Genomic DNA, 25,901 nt, shown 5'->3' on the forward strand with positions numbered 1-25,901 from the left:
CAGGATAAGGAGGGCTATTGTTGTGGTGTGCCTTCAAAACCTGTCACAGGGCTTTTGGAGCAAGATTTGCTCAGAAGAGGTTTGTCATTGCCATTCTCTGAGGCTGAGAGAATGTGACTTGCCCAGGTCACCCACTGGGTTTCCATGCCGGGATTTGAACCCCTGGTCTCCAGAGTCCTAGTCCAATGCTCAAATCACTACACTCCAGTTGGCATTTTCACTTTCTGAACCTGATTTTAGGTTTCCTCCAAGTCCTTGCTACTCCCCTCCAGACCTCAGGATAAGGTGGGCTATATACTGTTAAACAGAGGAGCGAATGAATCCCTTGCCTGGTTTCGGAAGATGTGCCCCTATCAGAAACCTAAGACTGAAACACACTGCAGAAATAATCTGCCACCTGACCCAAGATACATCCACACTGCAGAAACAACAATTCGGATTGACACCACTATAATTTCCATGGCTTAATGGTATGGAATTCTGGGAATGGTAGTTATGGCACCAGAGCTAAGCCATGGCAGTTATAGTGGTGTCACATTGGATTGTTTCTGCAGTGTGGATGCAGCCTGGGTCGGGTGGCAGATTTAATGCGTTGTCTAGCATTAAGAAAGTGGCAAATGTATCACTGCAATAACCTTTAAATGTATCTACACTCAAAGTTAGGGATCTTGTCCATTCTCACACACACTTCTTACTAGTGGTGTAATGGAGCCAAGTCCAAGCACTGGGACTTTTTTATTAGCAGGAAAAATGAAATCTTCGGCCAACCTGTTGTTTATCTGCAATCCTCAGAATAGCTGCGAGGGAAAGGAGGGATTTTCCTAGCAACAACGTGCTCCTGTCCTATGCCTTTGGGGGTCAGGGTTTGGTCTTGACTAGGCAATGGAGAGCCATACAGTTTATAAAAGGACTTCTTCTGGTGGAGATGAACCATGTTGTTTTTGTTGTTGTGTGCCTTCAAGTCATTTCCGACTTATGTCGACCCTAAGGAGAAGCTATCATGGCGTTTTCTTGGCAGATTTCTTCAGAGGGAGTTTGCCATTGCCATCCTCTGAGGCTGAGAGAGTGTGATTTGCCCAAGGTCACCCAGTAGGTTGACATAACTGAGGCAGGGTTTGAACCCTGGTCTCCCAGGGTCATAGTCCATTGCTCAAACTACTACACCATGACCAAGTGGGTTTACATGACCCAGGCAGGATTTGAACCCTAGTCTCCCAGTGTCATAGTCTAATGCTCAAACAACTACACCAAGCTGGCTCTCATTAGAATTGGCTCATTGCACAGCTCAATCCAGCTGCTTGCATTGCTGGACTTGGACACTAGGCCATCATCACCTGCACTTCTGCATTCATTTGGTAAATTTTACTGTTTCACCATTGCTTTTCTCCAAGCTTTCCAGGAAATAACATCTTTATTAGATTTAGGACTTTGCTGAGTTGAAAGAAAAGTGTGAATATAAATTATCACTGTGGCAGAGGTTTTAGAAGAAAGTTGCTTTGAACAGCTGTTTGACAGACAGAAACTCAAGGGGAATGTCAACTCATTTCTTGAATCAGAAATTCAACTCCTTTCTGTATGACATGTAGTCATTCTGGTTTTCTGGGCAGACCTTCTCTCCTGGATGGATTACTTGCGGCATTTGCAGCCATTGGCAGTTGTCTGAATGGTTCATAATTGTTTCCTTCACGGTGGCTTCCTGGCATGCTCCAAAGAATAGATTTCAATACCTCATTCATTATCCAAAGAACATGGTTCAGTCCCTTGAGACACAGTCAGTAGTAAACAGATCTGATGCTCTTCCCACAAAGCAATAGATTAGGGGCTTGCCAAAAAGGATGGTTGTAACCTGCTGATTTGAATTAGCATTCCTGATCAGAAAGGAGTAATTTGCTTGGGAGGTTTGGCCACTAATGTGCTGCCAGACGAGTACTTAAAGGATCAAATGACTTCATATACCCATCTATGCTGTAAGGTCAAATCAGCTGGATAACTTTGGCGTGCCACTTCTTTTTGTCTGTGCGGCTGGGTTTATGGATTTGTTTTGACCTCATCCCAAGCCGAAATAATGCATTTAAGGCATAGAGATGCCACTGATTTTGCAGTACAGTACTTAAATGCAGGGCAGAAGGAAGGAGGAGAGCCCCAAAATCAAAATAGTGCATAGCCTAGTCCAGCTTGTAGCTTTGCCTGTGTCTCCTATAGACCTCCCTTTGTCCTTCCTTTTTTCCATTTTTGAGCAAGCAACATATATGTGTGTGTGTGTGTGTGTGTGTTAGAGAAGGCTGGAAGCAGATGGAAGAATGCAGGCATTGTGTGGCTCCCAACAGGTGTTTCCAAGTCAGAACGGAGCGAACTATTTTAACTTTTTGCGATTTATTGTTATTGTCATCCTTATGTTGGAAGGTGCCTGCAAAAGTGGCTCCCTTCTTTCAAAAAGACATGATGGTTGTTTCAGGACACACAGAGTGACTTGCATGGGATTTCAAGCAGTCTCTTATCCAGATGCTGCCCAGGGATGAGATTTGCTAAATGTTATCTACAGTCTTAAAAATATCATGCCCTTAAGACTATTCTCAAAGGGGATTTCTAAGGAGACTTTGTCTGGACTATAAACGCATTCTCTTGAAAACGCTCACTGGTAGGATTTCCCTTAAAAATGCCTTCCTCTTGAAAAAACATGTTCATATCCTGTCAAGGAATCTCAGACTTCCAGGGACGGCAGACCTCATAGCTTTGTTCTCTGAAGAGTTCCCCAAGATTCATTGCTGAGAAGGGACTTCAAACTGCCTTGTCCAGCAACTGAACCCAATGCACAAAACCACACAGTCCTCTCTGGGAGGGAGCCACAGTGAGCTATGAACACAATGGGACTTACTTCAGAGTAAGCACTCAAAGGATCATGTCATGGGTGAATATTTTGCAATGTGTGTCATCTAGGTTTGTACTGAATGTGTTTCTATTGACCTCTACTAGTTTGTTGTATACAGTCACTATGAGTGTATTTGAACTAACCACCGTTTCACCAGTGTAGCTTATTCAAAGAGATAACTGTGTTCATCTGTTTTGGCATAAAAAGGCATAAAAGAATCCAAATGAGACTGGGAAGAAGACATTTCTAGCATAAGCTTTCATAGCTTCATCTGCAACAGACAGTTATCCAGAAAAGTTTATGCTAGAAATTTCTTCTTACCAGTTAGTCTCCAAGGTGCATCTGGATTCCTTAATGCCTTTTTATACTATCCAATGCCATTATAGCAGGTTGATAGTGGTCATGGCTCCAGCCCACAGAATTCTGGGATGTATAGTTTGCTGCGGTACTTAAACTTCAGATTCCAAGATTCTTAAATAGGGAGCCATGTAAAAGTAGCACCAGACGGCTGTAACTGTTACATAGGCTGCATCTGCACTGCAGAAATAATCCGGGTTGACACCACTTTAACTACTATGGATCAATGCTATGGAATTCTGGGACCTGTAGTTTGTTGTGACACTAGAGCTTGCTGACAAGGAAAGTTAGATGGCTCACCAAATTACAATTCCCAGAATTCCATAGCATTGAGCCATGGTAGTTAAAGTGGGGTCAACCTGGATTATTTCTGCAGTGTGGATGCAGCTGTAGATACAGCTGGAATGAAATAAATTGAGAGAGTACATCAAAGCTCTCTTTTCCAGCGGGCCTTTCCAGACTAGAACATTCTTGTTCACCTGCCTCCCCCCTCTTTTTTTTCTCCCATTATCCTTCATCTTTATTTTTTACTTTACCTGGACTCTGCTTGAATTTTTTTTTATTTCATTTTAATTTTTATTGTACACTAATGGGTTTTTTAACTTCTTGGTTTAATCTCTTTTTAGTGTTTGATTATGTTTTTATGATAGGGGGAAGGAATGGGGATCTTGGATTTTTTAATGCATTTCTCTTTTAACTGTACCTTGTTTTACTGCTGTAATCTGTTTGGATTCCTCAAGATTAAGCGGAATACAAATAAATATTATTATTATTAAAAGCTGTGACAGTTATTAAATTGATAGTGGGTGCCTGTAGACCACAGGTAGGGAAATCTTTCTGACCAGGGAATCAAAGAAGTGTTGGGGGGGATTATTATTAGCAGTTGTGACTATGGACAAGATGTGGGTCTGTTTGAAAGCAAAGTGGATTGGGCCAGATATTTTCTCATGATGCATACCAAACACAGCTCAATTTGATGCAAGCATACTCAAGAGTAAGTCCCAGTGACACAGCTACAACGTGAGTGTTTGGGGTCCATATTACTAGATAACAGGTTGGGGGTGGGGGGCAGGCGGTAAGATTGGACCTAAGTGTTCGGGGTACTGGATGATGAGAGCAACTTTCTTTTTATTTCTCTGGTAGTTCAGCATTTCACCAGCTGTTTGTTCTCATCGTCTACCGCCAGTTGTAACATGGGTTTATCTGTTCATGTAGCACAGGGGTAGGCAACCTACGGCCCGCGGGCCGGATCCGGCCCGGCGAGGCCTTGGGACCAGCCCCAGCCCGGTCCTGCCGCCGATTGCTGCCGGGGCCTTTGGCCTCTCGCGTGGGGGGGAAAGGGGGGTAATTGTCTATAGAAGCCTCAGAAACATGCATTTATATTAACATTTTAAAAAAAATCAGCCAATTTTTGAGCGTGTCCTCCATTTTAAAAAAAGTGTCCTCCATTTGAAAAAATTCGTCCTACATTTGTCCCAGTTTATTTATTTATTTATTTTTTAAAAAAAATATTTAATTAATTATTTTTTGGGTTCGGCCCCCCAGTTGTCTGAGGGACAGCAACCCGGCCCCCGGCTCAAAAAGGTTGCCTACCCCTGATGTAGCAGAATGGGTATCCTAGACTACCGCTGGAGACAGCAGGGGTTTGTATCAAATTTTTGAGTGCTTCTGCACCAGAAAAAAAGTTTTTTAAAAATCCTAAAATTATGGGAAACTAGTATGGCCCTTCACTATGCAAGTATTTATTTGTTTGTTTTGGAAGCTAGAATATTTTCAGGGCAGAGCAGAGTTACTTTCTTGGATGTCAGTTCCCAGAATCCCCAAGCCAGTATGACTAGCGGCACTGCTGGCTGAGGCAATCCTTCTTAAGCCATCTGTTATGAGGAACTAGCACACTTTCCCTCCCAGTGTGCCAGGGACCGGCATCATATTTGTACCCACTGGCTAAAAGTTTTTACTTTCCTAGGAATGTATTGGGGACCAGCAGCCAGTACAGTGCATGCAGACAATGATACTTGGGCTAACACTTTGAGTAGCACTGAGCAGAAGGATTGTGACAGTTATCGTCATCATCATCCAAACATTTCCCAGCTCTGTGGCCATAAACAGCAATTTTAAATTTTAAATGAGCTAAGGGCCATTAGATATGCCAGTAATCAGGACCAAAGAACAAACCAGAACCAAGGATACAGGAAGACATCAAAGCACAGGAAAATCTTGTTCTTGAAACAAGGCTAAACTGGAATAGGAAAACCATTATAGTTCATTCCAGGGCCTGATGATCTTTTGTTTAAGTTCAGTGGTTCACCACGTGGAGGAGCTGCACATGGACCCAGCATTGTTTTCCTACATGAAAGAACTTTTTTTTTAAAAAAAATTGTGATTTCCTATAGCCTTAAGCAGAGGAGTTCATACCACCTTATCCTACCACACATATAGATCAGGTCTGAGCATGGTAGTGGTACTGTGCAGTCACAGATAAAGTATGTTTAACATTTGCCTTCTAGGAGATCGATGTTCTGCCTCTCCTTCACTAATGTAGTCAGGTACTGTCTGTAGAGCAAACTCTGGGCTCTGAAATCCATGTGTGCAGCAGGAATGAAGATGCTTACCTGTTTTTCCTATTGCATTTCAAAATTGTTCAAGACTTGCCTGTTTCCTCTAATGAACTTTCATCTTGAAGGCTGAGTGAAACCATGTGAACCAGTCCACTTCCCATGGACAAGGAAAGAAAATAAGCTCTTAAAGGGACTCTCAGCAGCAGTTTATGGGTCCATGTATTCTCTCAATGTGACTAAGGAGACAAGGCAAGGCATGAGATGTTCCTCTAACCCTGGGCCAGTAAGATGATGATGATGATGATGATGATGATGATGATGATGATGATGATGATAAATTTTATTTATATACCGCTTTTCCAAAAGATCAAAGCGGTTTACACAGAATTAAAACCAGTTACAAACACATCATAAAAATAGATAAAAACCCATAACACAATATGCACTATATAAATCTAAAACAATCATTCAATAGGGTGAGGCAGAGAGTCGATGGGATCAAAATACACAACTTCATTTTCCAGAGGAGAAGGCTTGACAGAAGAGGACGGTTTTAAGCCTCTTTTTAAATGTTTCCAGGGGGGTGATAAGGCGGAGCTCCTCGGGAAGACTGTTCCAGATTTGTGGGGCCGCTACTGAGAAGGCCATATGGGATGTAGTAATATATTTAGAAGGTGGGATTTCCAGCAAGTTCTTCCCGGTTGTTCTGAGTGTGCGGGGCAGATTATATCTACATGTGTCTGTGTATGACTTGGAATATTTCAGGCAATGGAGATAGCTTCCCTCCTCATTTGTTGTGCTAGCTTTCTGTCACTGTCATATCCTTCCCCTTCTCTAGATACTGTAAAAAACACCAACAACCCAACCTCAAAGTTTATGGCATGGTATTGCACATGGATAATTGGAAATAAGTCCTACAATTTTTCCTGGCAGCGGGGCATTCATCTTGGTAAGTGTGTTTAGGTTTAAACCCATGCACTCATACCTTATTCCTCTTTTTTCTGAGTCTCTTTATAGTTCATATTTTCAGTCATTCTGAAGGAAGCCCTATTGAGTTCAATAAAACCTTTCTCTCAAGTAAGTGCATTCCTTGCCTAGGAAAACAATGTGGAAATTCATGGGGTTGCCATAAGTTGACAGCTGACTTTAAGGCATGTGCACACGCGCACACACAGACACATGTAGATAAGTAATCCTGAGCTCTCCCTGGAAGCCAAGATGATCAAACTGAGGCTGTACATCAGCCACATCATGAAAAGGCATGACTCACTAGAAAATACAATAATGTTAGGAAAGGTGGAGGGCAATAGAAAGAGAGGAAGCCTGCATACCAGGTGGATGGACTGAGTCAAGGAGGCCACAGCCCTGAGATGCTGGACCTAAGCAGAACAGTGGAAGACAGGGGGACTTGAAGGTGTCTCATCCATAGGGTCACCATGAATCAAATTCGACTGGAGGGCAGTTAACAATGGTCTTTAAGGTAATGGTCCACAAACTTGTCCTTAGATCTTGTTGATCTTTGGTCCTCAAATATCAGGGACAGCAATTGGGAACCACAGCTTGAAGGCATAGCACTAGGCTGCTTTCCTCTTTTGTTTTCCCAAAACATATTAGAACAGGACTTCTTCATTAAAGCAAGAACAGTGCTGTCTATGCTGCCTGATTGTAACTTGGACTTAAAGATCCTCCTCATGGGATAAGTCATAAATACAGACCTCTTGTAGAGCTCTAAATATGTGAAATAAGAGCATACCGCTCTAACAGTTTTAGTTGCCTAAGGCAAAGTGTATGATAGCACCACTGTCTCCCTTTCCTCATAGTGCAGTTGACTAGACTTCCAGCCAAATCTTACTTCAGTAGTGGTGAAAGGACATGTTTTCTATCACATAGAAAAGCGGCAAGACTGATAAGGTGGCATACAGGGATCTGCCCTCTAGCATTTCTCTTTCACTTTGCTTATGCAGCCTTAGGCAAGTTAGCAAAATAACTGACCCAAAGACTGAATTTCACTTCCTTGTTTGGGATCTGGGGATATGCATGCCTCTGACCTCAGCTTAAACTAGCTTTATAAAAAATAGTGAGAGTGAACTGATAACTTTAAGGAGCTCCACAAATGGTACAAAGGCCTGCTTTTATCATCTATGACCAAGCAGTAATGTAGTATGTCTGTGGACAATTGTAGTTTATCTCTTCAAGCATAATGAGCCAATTACTAGATACTGGGAGAATAGATGGACACAATTACTAGAAGTAAATGAAGCTTTTTCCTCCATTTTTTTTTGGAGGGGCAGTGTGGTGTAATGGTTTGAGTGTTGGACCATGATTCTCAAGAACAGGATTCAAATCCTTGCTCTGCCATGAAACCCACTGGGTGACCTTGGGCAAGTTACACTCTCTCGGCCTCAGAGGAAGTCAATGGCAAACTCCTTCTGAACAAATCTTGCCAAGAAAATTCCATGATGGGTTCATCTTACTGTTGCCATGTCAACAACAACAACAACAACAAGGAGGGAAGGGCTGAAATCCTTTTGGTGACTTCCACATCTTCATGGTCTTCTTGATGACTTACATCCACTGATGTCAATCTCACATCATCAGTATCAGTCCTTTTTTAGTGGAGGCATAGCAAGGAGACAGCAGCAAAAGCCATTTTTATCAGGAGCTCTTTCACATCACACAGTTATAGAGCTATGATTCCACTTTAAGTGCCATGACTACAGTTAAAGTTTGCTGAGGCTGAGGCAGTATTTATATATTTAGTTTTATAATTCAGATTGTATGCTGCCTTTCTCCCAATGCGGGATTCATGATCTCTGGCTGAGAATTCTAAATGCGCCTCCCTAAACTGCAAATCCCAGGATTCCATTGAGTGTAACCATGGCAGTTAAAGTGATATTGTGCTATAACTCTGTAGTGTGGAAGGGCCACTGGAGAATAAAGTTGCCCTGCTGGTCCCTAAGCTGCTCATGCGGCTTTATCTCCTGATAGAGATGACAGCATCCATAGCCCCTTTTCCTCTGCTGCTGTGCCTCTTCATCTTCCACTGGCATAGTTATACCTGCCAATACAATCTTAGTCAGTGTTACCAAGAACATCTATTTTCACCTATGTGCATTGTACAAAAAAGGAAGAAACTGAATTTTTGTATTCAAGATTTCACTGAACAAATCTTTTACCTTCGATATGGGCAATGCTCAGGTCTGTGCATTTTTGTGCCTTTTGTTCCACACAAGCAACTGAATGAGATTTTACAGATTAGTCTCCTTTGGAATGCTAGATATTTCTGTGGAATTAATGTATTTTGTCTTTGGTCATTTTTTAAAAAAAGTATTAACACATAACATTTAATATAATAAAGCAACACATATTGGAAAAATTCCATATTGAAATTCCAGAAATAATTCCACAAACAAACACACTACACAAAATAACAATATAACAAAAGAAAAGAGAATACATATGATTTCCAGCTTACTAGCTGATGATGATTTATATCAAATTAGTCCTATATATCAAATAATTTGATATATCAAATGATGCCAGTTTTCTTTTAAAATACACTTGTACATACTATTCCATTCTAATATTCTACAAATCCTAAAATTGTTATTTCCCCCAGTGTTTTCTCATAAAGTCAATTTTCAGTTCCCACTACTTTTGAAAAAATGTAACAGATTTCTCTCTAAACAAGATTGTCAGTTTGTCCATTTCAACAAGGTCATAGAATTTCTTCAGCCATTCTTGTGCTGGGATTTCTTCAACCTTCCATTTCTGCATGTAGAATATTCTAGTGGCTGTAATAATATATTGGCAATTCTTCCACATTTCTTCTTGATCTGTTCATCTATCAAACCCAGTAGGAAGAGTTCTGATTCAATTTAAATTTAAACTTTGAAATGTCTTTCATAATAGAATACATCTGAGTCCAATATTTTCACACCTTAAGATAAGTCTACCACATATGGTAAAAAGTTCCCTCTTTTTGGTTAATTTCTAATATATGTTGGAAAGCCTTATACACCTTAGACAATCTCTCTGGAGTCAAATACCAGTATATTGTTTTGTAAAAATTCTCCTTTAAATCATAACTTAAAGTGAATTTTAAGTTCTTTGTCCACATTTTTTCCCTACTGATCCAGCTGTATATTATTACGTATATATCCTGGGCCCATTTTTTCATGCATTCTTTAACTTGTTCTTCTTCCATTTCTATTGTCAACAGTAGCTTATACATTTTAGCAATTAAATAATCATCATCCATATACAATTCAGTCTCAAATTCTAATTTTGTTACTTGCATCTCATATAAATTCTTATCCATCTTAGGTCTCTCAAACATCTTTCCTTACAAGTACCACTGAAATATATATCCCTCAAACTTCAGTTCATCATTGTCTTCCTTCTGCAATGTTCTCCTTGCAACAATAAGAGATCTCTATAAGTTACCCATTTGTCTTTAAAAACTGCTTCTCTTCTGTGTAAATTCTTCGGTCATTTCATTTCAGGTCTTTTGGCACATGAGTAAAGGCAGGATTTTCCCCCTCTTGAGTCTCACTTTTATATTGCTATCTGACTAGTAAGTTTGCTAAAGGGATGTCCTGTGTTGCAGGATGCTGGCACTAGGCATATACCACATTTATTTATTTATCTATCTCCAAAAGGGGGGACACAAAACATCTTACAATATAAGTTAAAGTCAAATAGCTAAAGCACTAGGTGCTATAATAGTTTTAAAATAGTCAGTTCAAATAAAATTACTTTTGAAACATTAATTTAAATTAAGAAACACATAAAACACATATTTCATATAAAAAATAGCACGCCCATTGCACATTTTCTTAACCCAAGCCGTTAGTGGCTAAGGGTCTGTTTACATAGGAAAGTCTTTGCCTGCCAGCAAAAAGAGAGCAGAGAGGGGGCCAACCCAGTACAGCTATATCCCGTATGCCAGGATGGACCAACGTGTGGCTTTTCAGATGCTGATGAACTCCTCCTATCATCCCTCACAATTGTCCAAGCTGGCTGAGGTTGATGAGAATGGAGTTCCAATAACATTTGGAAGACCATAGGTTATAGTATGTGGTCAGAAGTGGGAAACATGATAAAGAAATAAATGTGGCAAGAATACTAGTCATTCTCCATGCATTGTCTAACCCTAGGATATGGTGGAGTGCTCCACATTGCTCAGACCTGGAGGGAGTCAACCCATCTGAGCCAATCTGGAGACATGGCCACAATGATACCACAGCCCCTCAGTGCACATGAAACGTCCAACAGTGACATGGTGCACCAGTCCCGCAGATTTGGATGCTGTTCATATGTTTTTCCAATAAGGATCTCATTGTCTAGGAGAAATTCTTGTACATCTTCCATGGCCATTATTTTTGTTTTTTAATTATCAATATTAATCCATCCTTGGCACTTCACTCCTTCACCTTCTTCAGTTATTGTTCCAAGTCTTTATTTGTTTCTGCTAGTAGTATTGTGTCGTCTGCATATCTTAGGTTGTTAATGTTTCTTCCTCCTGTCTTCACTCCTTCTACCTATGAGTCTAAGCTTGCCCTTCATATAATATCTTCTGCATATGTGCTGAATAAATAGGGTGATAATATGCAGCCTTGCCTGATCTCTTTGCTGATTGAGAACCACTCTGTTTTTCTGTACAGTCAGCCCTCCTTAACTTTTTGTGACCTATGCAGTCAAAGCCTTTGCTGTAGTCAGTAAAGCACATGCAGATTTTCTTCAGGAATTTCCTGGTGCTCTCCATTATCCAACATATCCATTCAGTTGCATCTTCATAATATGTGTGTCTGTTATTTTTGCAGGTAAAATGGATCCGCCTGGCTACTTGGATGATGACTTCTCCACTCTGGATGGGCTGGAGGATGATGTGTTTCATGCTGAAGATTGTGGGCTTGCCAGTCAGCCCAGTGAGATGACCTTTCCTGGCATTTTTACCCAGAGCAAATCTTACAACTGTCTCCTGGGGAGATTCCAGCTCTTCCCACTTACACATTGTTGTGGCCCTGGCAGCAGGCAGGCCAGGCAGCAAGACAAGGCAACTCAAACCCTCAATCCATCCTCTTCCAGCCAGGATGTGATGTTACCTTGTGGAGTCACAGAAGAGCCCCAGAGGCTCTTCTATGGTAAGAATGCTTGAATTTTACATGTTTCTTTGTTTTTCAGCAAAGGTATAACTTAAGTATATATAGCAAAAACTGGGTAAAATGCAGTCCAAAGGTTTCATGTGCTCCCAACCCCATTTTGTGGCTGCCCTAGTGTAACGTTTTCCCCACCACTTCACAATTCTTTCCTTCTTTGTGACCCAACACACCTGTGGGTTTTTAAAGGTCAGTAGTGTGGATGGATGTTAAATCACAGACCAAGTGGATAGTTAACCAAGAATAAAAGTTTATTTTAACACAGAATAGGCAAAGGTAATTTTGACATGAAGTTGTTACTATGTCTTCTTTTGTTACATATATACAAGTCTGGTTTTAACTTTCCAATAATAACTCAGCCGCACAGGCTATACTATCACTCAAGATATTATGTAACCCAAACCCCTATTTCTGAGTCTGGTTACACTTAGTCTCTCCTCTAGACTCTCCAGAACTAATACTGTCCCTCTCTAGACCTAACACTAACTATCTCCCCCACTGAACTCCAGCTTCATCCCTCAGGATTCCAAACCCTGACTCAACCCAACTGCCAAGTGGAATCTTCAAACTCCTCAGCCAGCACCTGATTGGCTTAGGGTCTCTGGCTTCTGATTGGCTGGTTTGTAAGTCAGTTCGTCACACACCTCCCCCCTTTAATAGGTTCATTGACACACATAACCAAAAGGTTATATGGGCCAAGGAACTCTCAGTTATTAATTATACTTACCCATTATATATAACATTATATAAACAACAGGTAAACATCGTCACTATACACATATATATGTCACTTATATACATTGTCATATCAGCCTGTTTACAAACCTTGTCTCTCTTCTTTTACCCCTCTTCAAATTGTCTAGAGAGACCATCAGCCGCTACATTTTCCTTACCTTTGACATATTGAATGGCCAAGTCAAAGTCCTGTAACATAAGACTCCATCGTAATAACTTGCTGTTATTTCCCCGCGTCTTATTTAACAAACACAAGGGAGAGTGATCGAACTTTCTCCGCCACAAGTATGGCTTAAGTTTATTTACAGCCCACACTATAGCCAAGCATTCTTTTTCTATTGTGGCTAAGTGTCTTTCTCCAGGTAAGAGTTTCTTACTTATATATAAGATCGGTTGGATCTGACCCTCTTCCCTTTCTTGGCTTAATACGGCACCCAGACCAACATTAGAGGCATCCGTAGTAACTATGAAAGCCTTGGTGTAATCCGGAGCCATCAGAACCAGAGCCGTGGTCATCAGACGTTTCAATTCCGTGAACACACTATCACATTCTGCTGACCAGAGAACTTTAGCAGGCTTATCCATTTTGGTTAAATCGGATAATGGGCTGGCAGTATTGCTAAAATTTGGAATGAACTTCCTATAGTATCCTGCCAATCCCAGGAATGACCACACACCTTTTTTTGAAGTAGGGACGGACCAGTTAACTATGGCTTCTACTTTAGAAGTTTCTGCCTTGATGGTCCCGCCATCCACAATATTATTATTATTATTATTATTATTATTATTAACCTTTATTTATAAAGCACTGTAAATTTACACAGCGCTGTACATACAATCTTTTAGTTAGACGGTTCCCTGCCCTCAGGCTTACAATCTAAGAAGATACGACACAAAAGGAGAAGGGAATGGTGGTGGGGAATGGGATATATAGCCTAAATATCGGCTCTCTCTTTTCCCTACGTGACACTTTGAACTAATAATAATAATAATATAATAATTTGTTTTATTTATATACCGCTATTCCAAAGATCATAGCAGTGAGCAGCAAGTAAGCTAATTAGCAAGTAAGCTAATTTGCCCCCAACAGTCTGGGTACTCATTTTAGCGACCTCGGAAGGATGCAAGCCTGAGTCGAGCTTGGGCCCTTTTGCTGGTCTTGAACTCGCAACGTTGTGTTCTTGAGTGAATGGCTGCAGTACAGGCATTTAACCACTACGCCACCAGTCATTCCACTCTCTTTCAGTTTTTTCAGTACCTTAGCGAGATGTTGTATATGTTTTATTTAGGTATTTATTTATTTAGGTATTTATATCCCGCCCTTCAGCCCTAATGGCTCTCAGAGCGGCTTACAATATTATTTTTAATCAGACAGTTCCCTGCCCTCAGGTTTACAATCTAAAAGACACGAAACAAAAGGAGAAGGGAATGGTGGAGGGAAAGGGGATGAGGTCCAGTGGTTCTTCTCTCCCTCTAAGGCCTGGACCAAGGCAGATGGATTGGAGGGAGGGCTCTTCCTTCTTCCAGGCTAGTCCTGATGGAACTGGACTTGCCTGGTGAACTCCCTCTCAGGCCGGCAGATGGCAGTTGTGGAGGGCGGAGTCTCCTTCCTTCAGGCTTAGTCTGTATATGTTATTATATGTTCCCCCCAAGACTTACTGAAGATACCGATATCATCAATGTAGGCTACCACACAATGTTTTAACTCCGCTAAAATGTTGTCCACCAATCTTTGGAAAGTGGAGGGTGTGTTCTTTAACCCAAATGGCAACACTGTAAATTCATATAATCCCCTATGTGTAATAAAGGCAGTTTTTAACTGGTCTTTAGGGCACATAGGCACAGGCTATACTATCATTCCAGAAATTATGTAACCCAAACCCCTCTTTCTGAGTCTGGTTACACCGAGTCTCTCCTCTAGACTCTCCAGAACTAATACTGTCCCTCTCTAGACCTAACACTAACTATCTCCCCCACTGAACTCCAGTTTCATTCCTCAGGATTCCAGACACTAACTGACACAACCCAACTGCCAAGTGGAATCTTCAAACTCCTCAGCCAGCACCTGATTGGCTTAGGGTCTTTGGCTTCTGATTGGCTGGTTTGTAAGTCACACCTAGACCTCCCAAAAATGTCTTAAAGCCCAGAGCCCATACAACCTTAAGCTCCCAACCTTCCCCAAATACCCCTAAAGCATTCAAAAACACATTTTTGTTCCCCCTGCAGGCCCCCATGAACCCGTAAAAGGCTGAAAAATAAACAGAAATGAAAGGGGAAGAGATGTCTCTTCCTCTTTGGTTGGGGATACAGTGCTCCCTTGTTTTACGTAGGGATCCCCCGCGTAAAACAAAAAGCACGTACACTTGAGCCCCATTACAAGTAATGGAGCTTGTGCTTGCGGTGGCACGCGATGGTGCACGGTGTCAGTGCATGCACCATTCTTTCTTATGGCTCATGGTGCCGGAAGAAGCAGTGCTGCTTTCAGTGTGTGTTGAAAGCAGCGTATAATGTGCCCGTGTATGATGTGGGCGCACTGTATATCACTGCAGCTCACCCAAGGGCTGTTGGGGTGGAAATTGGCATCCATACAGATGCCCACCCTTATTTTGTGACAACAGCAGGAATCCTCTAAGTTTGAGGGCTGAATTAAGTTTCAGATACAATTTCAGGTCGAGGAAAGAGGTGTCAGTTCTCAGGACAAGAGGGTGCTATTTGAGCAGATGATAAATAAAGAGAATGGTTCCCAATTGGAAAGGAAGTCACGCAAGGTTGCATTCTATCACCCTGTTTGTTCAAATTGTATACAGAAAACATCATATGCACAGCAGGTATAGACACAGAGGAGATTGGAGGAAGGAACATCAAGTAGGTAAGATATTCAGATGGCATCATACTACTAGCAGAAAATAGCCACGACTTGGAACAATTAATAAAAAAAGTCAAAGAAGAAAGTGCTGAGATAGGCTTACTGTTGAACATTAGAAAACAAAAACAATGACTACAGAAGATTTACATAGATTCAGTGTAGACAACGAGGAAATCAAAATAGTCAAAGTTTCTCCATACCTTGGATCAAACATCAATCAGAATGAAGACTACAGTCAAGGAATCAGAATAAGATTAGGAATGGGAAAGGTAGACATGAAGGAACCGGACAAGATTGTGAGGTGCGAAAATATAACACTGAACACTGAACTAAGTATCGTCCAAACCATGGTATTCCCCATCACCATGTATAGATATAAGTACTGGACAGCGAAGAAAGGGAATAGAAAGAAAATCAATTTATATGAGATGTGGTGCTGCAGAAGAGTGCTGGTACTGCGGACAGCCAAAAAAAGACAAACAAAAGGGCCCTAGAACAGATCAAGCCTGAAATCTCTCTGGAAGCCAAGATATCTAAACTGAGGCTGTCATATTTTGGCCACATCATGAGAAGGCATGACTCATTAGAAAAAGACAACAGTGCTGGGGAAGGTAGAAAGCAGTAGAAGAGAGGAAGACCCCAGGCCAGATGATTAGACTCCATCAAGGAGGTCATGGGTCTGAACCTGCAGGAGACTGAGAATAGGGAAGGTGTCTTATCCACAGGGTTGCCATGAGTTGAGGCTGACTCAAAGGCAGTTAACAGCAACAGACCCTGTTGAAGTCACCTACACCTGTTATGGATTGGTAGTGCACTGTGTGAACTATATGCAGGACCCGGACTCCACTTTTGTGTGCAGTGAAACCAACCCCAGTTCCCCCAAACCCCATGAATCCTTCATTTAAAAAAAATCAGCACAAGTTTCAGGGGAAATCCATCCCAGAATAGCATCCAAAGCCCCACAATGCATACAAACATGCAATCCCCCTCACCGACTTTTCCAAATCCCCTCAGATCCAGTCCCTCTCAAATACCATTTCCTCTCCCCCACCATTTCACCTTTAACATGGTGACAGGAAGTGACAGAGCTGTCAGCATTTTGAAGGAGAAACAGAGGGAAAAGGAGTGTAATTCTGGCACATTTAAGTGGGGTAGAGGCCATGAGGATGTTGGAGATTGCCTTCCAACCCCATATAGCTGCCCATCTGCCTTCTAGGTGCATGTATAGGAATGTGTTCTGAAGAGCACAGTTCCATGCATGCCCACTCAGAAATGTATCCCACTGAGTTCAATGGCACTGTCCAAATATGTGTGTTTGGAATTTCAACCTAAAAGGCGGGATATAAGAAAATAAAATAAATAAATAAATAAAATAAAAATATTTTTATTTGTTTGGACACATCTTCTTTTAAAACAAAAAAAATTATATATATTTTAATATATTTGCTAATATAACAAGTGGCATGGGGCAGGAGACAGGTCCTGCACTGGAACAGACATTTTCCCTGGAGAGAAATGAGGAGAGATTGCTTCTATTCAGATTCAGTACAGAAAAACAAATAGAGAATGCTTTTCACATGAGCACAATTAATGTATTTGTATGCCCATTTAGTCAATTAAAAAAAATCATATGACTGATTAAGTTTTTAAAATGGACTTTGTTCTTATATATAGTCAACCCAATTAGCAAGTATCAAGTTGCACATTTAATTCTAATCTTATAACTGAAGTAATTTAAAGTCCAGTTTCTGCACTTTTTTTCATTATGATTTCTTGATTCTTTATAGAACCATGATGTAGATGTTGTGGAGTGTACATTTTTGTTGGTTTAAGATAAGAGCATTCAACATCCATGGGTCTAAGAGCCATTTTCATTGTGGGGAGATACAGTGGTGTATGCCCTCCAAATGTCCTGATTTGGCAGGAACAGTTCCAGTTAATCAGTCCTCTGTTATTCCACTTTTTCAACTGTTTTTAAATGTCCCAGTTTCTCTCTGCTTATCCCAGTTTCCCACTTTGTCCTCAACTCACTTCCATTTTTGCAAACTAAAAGTGCAAAAGTAGTTTGCAGTCAAGTAACTTGACAGGGGGAGGAGGCACAACCTTGCTCTTCCCATTATACTGCAGCAAAATCATAGTGCTGCAGCTACTTCTAGCTTGAGTGTTCTGCCTCATTAGTAACTTCTGCCATTTTAAACATCTTCTGAAGTTGCTTGGCCAAACATGGCCCTGTTTTCATCACTGAAATGTTGGAGGGTATGCTTGTATGCCAGAAAGGTGTGTGTGTGGGAGGGTACTTTCTGTTTTAAAGTAAAGTATGCAGCAGCAAGCACATCCTGTTTTGAAACACATCCATACCTCCAGGAGTCTTCCAGAAGTATTGATCTGCCTTAAAGAAGGTATATGCTCCCTTCTTTTAAAAAAATGTGGCTTCTCCCCCTCCCCACCACATCACTAAATTTCATCTGGAAATTGGGACACAAAAAGGGATATGAGGTGTGTGTTCTACAAACTTGGTTTAAGGAGGTTGTTTGATATTTTTATCTGTGCTGCAAAAAGGGAATGCTACAGTAAAACCTCTTTCAAATCCCCAGCTAAATGACGCTTCTCAGGTAGTGTTATCACCCATCAGTACTTACAAAAGAAAATAATAGCATCACCTTTTTAAAGATAATTGCAAATCAGCTGTAACCATTGTTGTGTTTAATTCAACTATTTCCCCAACCCAGAGGGATAAAGTTGATAAGAATCAACGGCTGGTTATGTTGGTTGTGATACTTTGACACAAACTATAGTATCTATGATTCTATGATTCTATCTTATGATGTGTGTTTTTTATGGAAGAAAAATTGTGTATTTCATGCCAAGAAGTTGTAAGACCCTGATTCTTCTGTGGTATTTGACAGGGAATGCTGGGTACCGTTTACACGTCAATCCTATTGGTTTTTCATTGAATCCACACTTCCAGGAGGAACCTCAGGAAAGTCCACAGGAATTGCGTACTGAAGTTCAGATAGCACGGAAGTTGCAGTGCATTGCAGACCAATTCCACAGGCTTCACCTCCAGAGGGTAGGCTTATTTAGGGAAATGCGGTGAGTGGGTAAGAGGGTGGAGTATGGACGTTAGTTCATTGGCTTGAATGCACTGGCTTATCTGCTGTTTTATCTTTTCCTTTAACCCTATGTAGTGTTGTTTTGTATGTTAATTCAGATAATATACAATTGGGTCAAAACTGGGATACTCTGGGTTTGTTTGCTTTTTACCATATTGGATACATAATTGATATCTTTTTAAATTTATTCTGTTTAATTTTTCTTGTTTATCTTATGATTACATAGTACTGGGGGGAGGATTTTAAAGTGAGGGAAGGGGGAATCGCATAATATATGAATGTGGGCTAGGTATATACATTAATATAAGCGAACTATGGCGGGGTACAGACCGCCGCTTTGCGGCGGTCTGCCGCCGCCGCCAGTAGGTCCGCGGGGGAGCCGGAGCCTTCAGACGGCCCGACTCCCGCGCGGACCGAAAAAAGAAGCTCCAAAATGGAGCTTCTTTTAGCGTCGCGTTTGCGACGTAGCGAGGCACCAGGGGCGCGCTCGCTACGTCACAAGCGGCGCGACACGTCTGGACGCTGTGCGTCCAGTACGTAAAGATGGCGGCGCCCGTATGAACAGGGCGCCGCCATCTTGTACGTATTCAATACGTACTAGGGTTAGGGGGGTGTGGAAGCACCGCCGCTTCCTAACCCTAGTACGTATTGATGACGTACTATTTGGCGGTCTGTAAACCGCCTATATTTTCAAAAGCAGATTTTCTTGAAGTTGACATCTATAAAACACACACACGAATAGCTAAAGAAGAGCAATCTTCTGACTATTGAACAATAGATGGTGAATGTTTTATCTTTCCAGCTCAGGAGTACTGGTATACCTTAGTTAACAAAGTAGAAGAACACATCTACTGGGCCTTACTTGTTCAACAACAACAACAACAACAAAAAGGTACCAGAGGCAGAAGAAACATGAAAAGGATAGTGATAGCTTCCTGCACCACTAAAAAGAAGAGCTGTTCAGCGTGTGTCAGCAAACTTTTTTATCCAAAACTAACAACACACACATGTGGAATGAAACAATCAGGTTAGCCAAGCCTTCCATAAATAAACAAAAACGTTTTGAACCTTCTAGAGACCACTTTGGAAGCTTCTTTCAAAGTGCCCCAAGAGATTACATTTTCCACATTTTTATGGTTTTCATTTTGGTGGCTAAACTTAAAGATTTGTTCTTCTTTAACATGTTTTGGGGTAGCTGGCAATGCAGGCTTACTGAATATACTCAAGTATAAGTCAACCTCCTGTATAAGTTGAGGGCAGGTTTTGGGGCCCAAATTATGGATTTTGATATGTTCCATGGGTAAGTTGAGTGCAAAACTTAGGGGAATGTAAAAAAGGATGTGAAGGACAAATAAAAGAAAATGATGCCAAAGAACTTACAAAATTTGGACAGGCATAGCTTTTTGTGGATGTAGTGCCGAAGGCACATCATGATGGCGTGCACCGTCTGGAGTAGCGCTTGGCATCAGGGCACCTGGGGGGCGGAGTCAGGTGTGTGTGTCGTCAGGATGCTATGCTCCAACTCTGCCCCCAGGCTGGCCTTTCAGGCCAGTCTGGACAGGACTAAATTCTTCTAGAACTTGGCCTCATAGGCCGAAAAACTCACAAAAAACCTATACAGAAATCTCTTATTCAAAATCTTCCTCTCAGCCCTCCTTTGAAGGGAAGTGCCAATGAGCTGCCATTGCCACCAATTTCCCACCCAGGTATTCAAAAAGGTCAGCAGCGGTTCCATGATAGAGAGAGTAGAGGCGTTTGGTGCTTCTTTTAGATGCTCCTGGGACAGACTAAGCCCTCGCCTTTCTCCACACTACTTAGAGAAGGGGATGGTTCCTTTTTTGAAAAGGGTTAAAATACAGTACTTACATTGATCCATGGATAAGTGGTTTCAGTTTTCTGGAGGTCAATTTTTAATTAAAATTTCTAGACATATATAACTGTCATCTCGGCCTCAGAGGGAGCGATCAGGCAGACCCAGCAATATCAGGGACTGCCTGAAGGAAGAGGCCCCTCCCTCCTTAACTGTCATTGCGGCCTCAGAGGGAGTGATCAGGCAGACCCAGCAACATCAGGGACTGTCTGAAGGACGAGACTTCTCCCTCTTTTAACTGTCACATTGTATTTTGTATTGTATTGCAATTTTTTACTGTACACCACTATGATCATTGCGGAATAGCAGTCTATAAATAAAATGTATTATTATTATTATATACCAGTGATGGCGAACCTATGGCACGAGTGTCAGAAGTGGCACTCAGAGCCCTCTGTGTGGACACACATGCCATCATCTCAGCACAGAGTTTGCCAGAGTTTGTTACTAGAAAGTCAGAGGGACATGGCACTTTGTGATAAATAAGTGGGTTTTGGGTTGCATTTTGGGCACTCAGTCTCTAAAATGTTTGCCATCACACTTTATACAGTATATATTGCCTCACTCTTTCTCTCTGTTTTGCTGTTCATGCATGCTCAGTAAGGGATTTGGGAGGCAATTGTTGTTACCTTTCCTGTTATAAGTAGGCACACATACCCACAATAAGATGTTAGTGTGGGACTCCTGCTAATTCCCAACTTAAGCTTTATTGCATTGTTTACTGCAGCCATACTGCTGCAACCGAACACCAAAAGTTTTTCCAACACTCCTTCACCATCTTCCCCAATACTAATAATGCTTAAAAAACTAACAACAACCTAAGTTAGACAGAGGGCAAGGAGGAAGAAAGAGTGTAAAAAGACTTCATTTTAAAAAGGAGCTTCTTTGTATGTTAACTATGCTTCTACAAGCCTTTTTGCTACAGTAAAGACACACAAGGTCCAACCACATTGTCCATGTGTATATATGCTTTCATGTTACTCAACCTGTGGTGACCCGATGAATTTCAGAGGCTTGCTTAGGCAAGGAAGAGTACTTAAGCAAGTAGTTTTGCTAGTTCTTCCCTCTGAAATATAGCTTACAATACCTGATATTCATTGGTGGTGTCCCATCCAATTACTAATCAAGGCTGACCCTGCTTCGCTTCCAAGATCAGACAGGATCTGGTGCCCTTAGAGTATTTAGGCCATTAGTTAAATTCCACTTTGTAGGAAAATAAATTAAAAGAGCAATGTACCTACAAATGCTAATGCTTTTTCTATTGTGTGCATTCAGATCCTTTCTGACTTAAGGCTATGGCAAACCTATCACGGAGTTTTCTTGGCAAGATTTGTTCAGAGTGGGTTTGTTCTTGCCTTTGTCTGAGACTGAGAGATTGTGACTTGCCCAGGGTCATCTAATATGTTTTTATGGCTGAGCAGGGATTCGAAGTCTGTTTCTAGAGCTGTAGTGCAGCACTCAAACCACCACTGGCTTTCCTGTTACAAAACAGGTATGCTTTAGTACATCTAACCAAAAAGGAAAGACCACTGGGCATGCATGTCACAGGGAAGCAGTGCCTGTATTACCAACATTTAGTTGAGGTAGACAGGGATTTTTCCCCCTATAGAGGCATAATGGTGTTCAGTATACCCAAAACATTGTTTTTTTGATGAACCAAATGTGGTTTCAAGTGTAAAGAATTTTCAGACATGGAAGCTAATTCTTTAGCCCACCCTAACCCAGAGTTGATAATTGTATTATTTAGTTCTCTACACATAAGACCAGTTTCCTTTATTCCCATTCCCATTTGTTCATTTAGTCTCATTGCAGCCTGATTGACAAAGCAAACTGGTTTGGAGATGCCTAAAGGAGAGGTCTTACATGTAAATCCCAATCGCCCCACCCTAATTTGTGTGGAACAAAAAATAAGCAAAACATTTGAGTAAAGGACAGATTTCTTAGATTGGCTAATGTAGAAGGGTGATTGGGGTCACCCCAAGAAATTTTGCTATCCAAGGCAAGAGATAAAACTGCCCCCACACCTCCATTTCACCTGTTGTGTGTCTTAAAGTCATTCCTAATTTATGACAACCTCAGATGAAATCAGAAGATGATTATGGCTCCATACAGACAGGCCAAAATAAAGCTGCTTCAGGTCACTTTGGAGGTATGCTGTTTAAATGATGCATGTGTCCTAAGAGTCCAGAAGCTGCACCACAGCCACGATTTAGTCCTAAGGACTGGAGCGCAGCTTTAGAGAAGCTTCCGGACTCTTAGGACGCATGCATCATTTAAACAGCAGACCTCCAAAGTGACCCAAAGGAGCTTTATTTTGGCCTCTCTGTATGGGGTCAAAGGCAAGAGTCTTGGCTGTAGAATTTTGAGCATGACTTTGCTTGCATGAGAAATTAATGCAATGGTCCTGTAGCTCCTGCAGTCTTTTGTTCCTCCTTCTTTGGAGATAGCAATGTGTATTGATCATTTCCAGTCTGTGGGCCATGGTTTTGTTTTCCATATTTGTTGGCAGATTTTAGTTAGAACTAAAGTTGTTTCAGTTTCTCTAAGGACTAAACTGTAAACTCCTGAAGGGCTCTTCTTCATAGTACAGCGTGAGGTAATCTCTGGAATAGTATGATGTGTCTTTTTTCACCCGTCCCATTACTGTTTGTGCAGGGTGTTCTCACTGCTGCTTTGGTGAGGTTTTTTTCTGTCCTTGTGGAACATCCCGAAACACATATCTTGATGCTGCAAACAAAGTTTTAAAATTCCCAACAGTTCTTAGGGGAGCGCTATTAAACCAGTTTTAACATACTCAGAATGATCCTATCTAGGCTTTGAGAACATTTCTACTTCATCTAAGAAGAATTACTCACTAGTGCTTATTACTGCTGTGGCTTTTGCCTCTCTTTGAAAGATGTGTACATAGTGTGTCCCAAGGCCAATGTTTGGTCAGGGGCTAGAGGGTTCTGTAACCAAGCATAGCAGACTTTCTCAAAAGGGAACCATTGCTTTTCTGACTAAGAATGTATTTCTGCAAGATAAAAAATTCATTTGATCCCTTTTAATAGAAGTAAATCAAGCCACAAAAGTTCTATTGCCTCACTGTGAATATTTCCAACTGAACAGTAGTGACAGTACATGGCTCTTTCAGGAAGCTCTTGCTGGTTTGAGTCATGTGGGGAATGTGACTGGGCAGTGGCTGCAGGGTGATAAAACTTGACTTTCTGCAGCTGTTGGTGATTCCTGTATTAATTCTGTGTAGGATTCTGTGTAGGATTAACATAGAGTAAGACTGTGGTTGTCATCCCATGTGGTACCCAGTGTCCAGATTTCAGTGGTCCCATTGCCTATCAGTGATATAAAAATGAGAACCAGTATAGTATAGTGGTTAGAATGTTGGACTGGGAATTAGAAGAATTAGGGAGCCATTCACACTACAGAATTACAGTGAACCCTTGTTATACGCTGGGGTTTGCTTCCAAGATTCCTTGTGTATAACAAAATCCGTGGACGCTCAAGTCCCATTAAATATAATGACATAGCAAAATGGTGTCCCTTATAAAAAAAATGGAAAATCAAGGTTTGATATTTGAAATTTATACTTTTTTTGAACATTTTCAAACTGTGGATGCTTAAATCCATGTAAAAAAAAATCTGTGTATAAGAAGGGCCACTTTAACTGCCATGATTCCATCTTACAGAATCCTGAGATTGGCAGTTTAGGGAGGGGCATTTAGAATTCTCAGCCCCGAGAGCGCTAGTGCCCCACCAAACTACAAATCCCAGGTTTCCTAAGACTATGGCAGTTCAACTGGAGTTGCTGTTGTGTGCCTTCGAGTCATTTCCAACTTATGGTGACTCTAAGAATACCAATCATAGCAAGATTTGCTATAATTCTGTGAATGGGTGTGTGGGTGTTGTGTGCTTTCAAATCATTTCCGACTTATGGAAACCCTATCATGGGGTTTTGTTTGCAAGAGTTGTTCAAAGGAGGTTTGCCATTGCCATCCTCTGATGCTGGAAGCACATGACTTGCCCAAGATTACCCAGCAGGTTTCAAGGCTGAGCAGGGAATCAAACCCTACTCTCTGGAGTTGTAGTCCAACACTCAAACCACTACACCACACTGGTTCTCTCAGGTCTGATTCCCCACTGAATTGTGCAGTGAGTAGCCTAGGACTGTTCACACTCTCTGAGCATGACTTACTTCATAGGTCTATTCTGGGGAGGATAAAATGAGGAGGAGGAGAAATGGACAGTGAAGAAAGTGGATAAGAAGAAAATAAATTATTTTGAGATGTGGTGCTGGATAGAGTGCAGAGGGTACTCTGGCCAGACAAAACAACAACAACAAAAAATGGGTCCTTGAACAGATCAAACCTTAAATTTCCCAAGATGATTAAATTGAGGCTGTCGTAATTTGGCCACATCATGAGAAGGCATGATTCACTGGAAAAGACAATAATGCTAGGAAAGGTGAAGGGATGAGGAAAGAGAGGAAGGGCACATGCTAGATGCATGGACACTATGAAGGAGCTCACAGGTATGAATTTACAGGACCTAAGCAGAGCAGTGGGAGGTAGGGGGTCTTGGAGATGTCTCATTCATAGGGTTGCCATGAATTGGAATTGACTCAAAGGTGGTTAACAGCAACAACAACAAGCAGAGCAGTGGAGGATAGGGAATCTTGGAGCTGTCTCATCCTGCCATGAGTTGGGATTGATGTGAAGGCTGTTATCAGCAACAGCAAAGGAGAAATATGTACAGTTCCCTTGAGCTCCTTGAAGAAAAGGTGGGATATAAATATAACTAATAAACCACAATGTATTATTGCTTGTTCCTTATCATATTTTACCCCCCCAAGACTTCCTTTTGGCATTGTGAGGGGGGGGGGGATACTACCATTTTGAGCTGTCCTTAAGCAAAGTTGAGGAAGGGGTCTCATGAAGCAGATTTGCCAAAGGCAATGTGAGCAAAGAGTTAACTGGAGCATTTGAAGCTTGCTTATCAGACTTGTCTCCAGGCATTCCACTTTGTTGCTTTTCACAAATGTGAAACGTTCACCTGTTTGATGGGTGAGAATTTTAAAAATCTCTTGCCCTCCCCCCCTTCTCCTTTGGACATTGTACATTGTAGTTTTTGTGAGCTTTTTGGATTAGAGGCCGTGTTCTAGAAGAGTTTATTCTTGCTGTTTCACCAGCAGCTGTGGCTGGCATCTAGAAGATGCCACAGCTTCTGGTGAAACATCAGGAATAAAGTCTTCTAGAACACAGCCTGAAAGACCCACAAAAAACTATGGATGCCAGCCATGAAAGCCTTCAACTTTTTCTTCTTGATTCCTTTCAATATATCTGTCCCTTAGGTCATTTCTGGTACAGCTAACTTTGCCC

The 25,901-nt window shown here is 41.4% G+C and overlaps 2 protein-coding genes across 7 annotated transcripts in view; both read left to right on the plus strand.

The window, feature by feature from the left end:
* The window catches only part of FSIP1 (fibrous sheath interacting protein 1), a 591,530-nt gene that overhangs the window by 77,988 nt on the left and 487,641 nt on the right, over positions 1–25,901 (plus strand). The window lies entirely within an intron of this gene.
* The window catches only part of BMF (Bcl2 modifying factor), a 40,456-nt gene that overhangs the window by 867 nt on the left and 13,688 nt on the right, over positions 1–25,901 (plus strand). The window contains exons 2-4 of one of the 3 annotated variants that reach the window (XM_042464527.1): positions 6,623–6,733; positions 11,610–11,930; positions 18,453–18,639. In XM_042464527.1, the coding sequence (XP_042320461.1) occupies positions 6,661–6,733; positions 11,610–11,930; positions 18,453–18,639 (581 nt within the window). In that variant the 5' untranslated portion in view covers positions 6,623–6,660. The remainder of the gene's footprint in view (positions 1–6,622; positions 6,734–11,609; positions 11,931–18,452; positions 18,640–25,901) is intronic. The other 2 variants (XM_042464519.1, XM_042464534.1) reach the window with 2 other exon arrangements.

This window comes from Sceloporus undulatus, chromosome 1 (genome assembly GCF_019175285.1).
Source record: "Sceloporus undulatus isolate JIND9_A2432 ecotype Alabama chromosome 1, SceUnd_v1.1, whole genome shotgun sequence".
Taxonomy (NCBI): Eukaryota; Metazoa; Chordata; class Lepidosauria; order Squamata; family Phrynosomatidae; genus Sceloporus; species Sceloporus undulatus.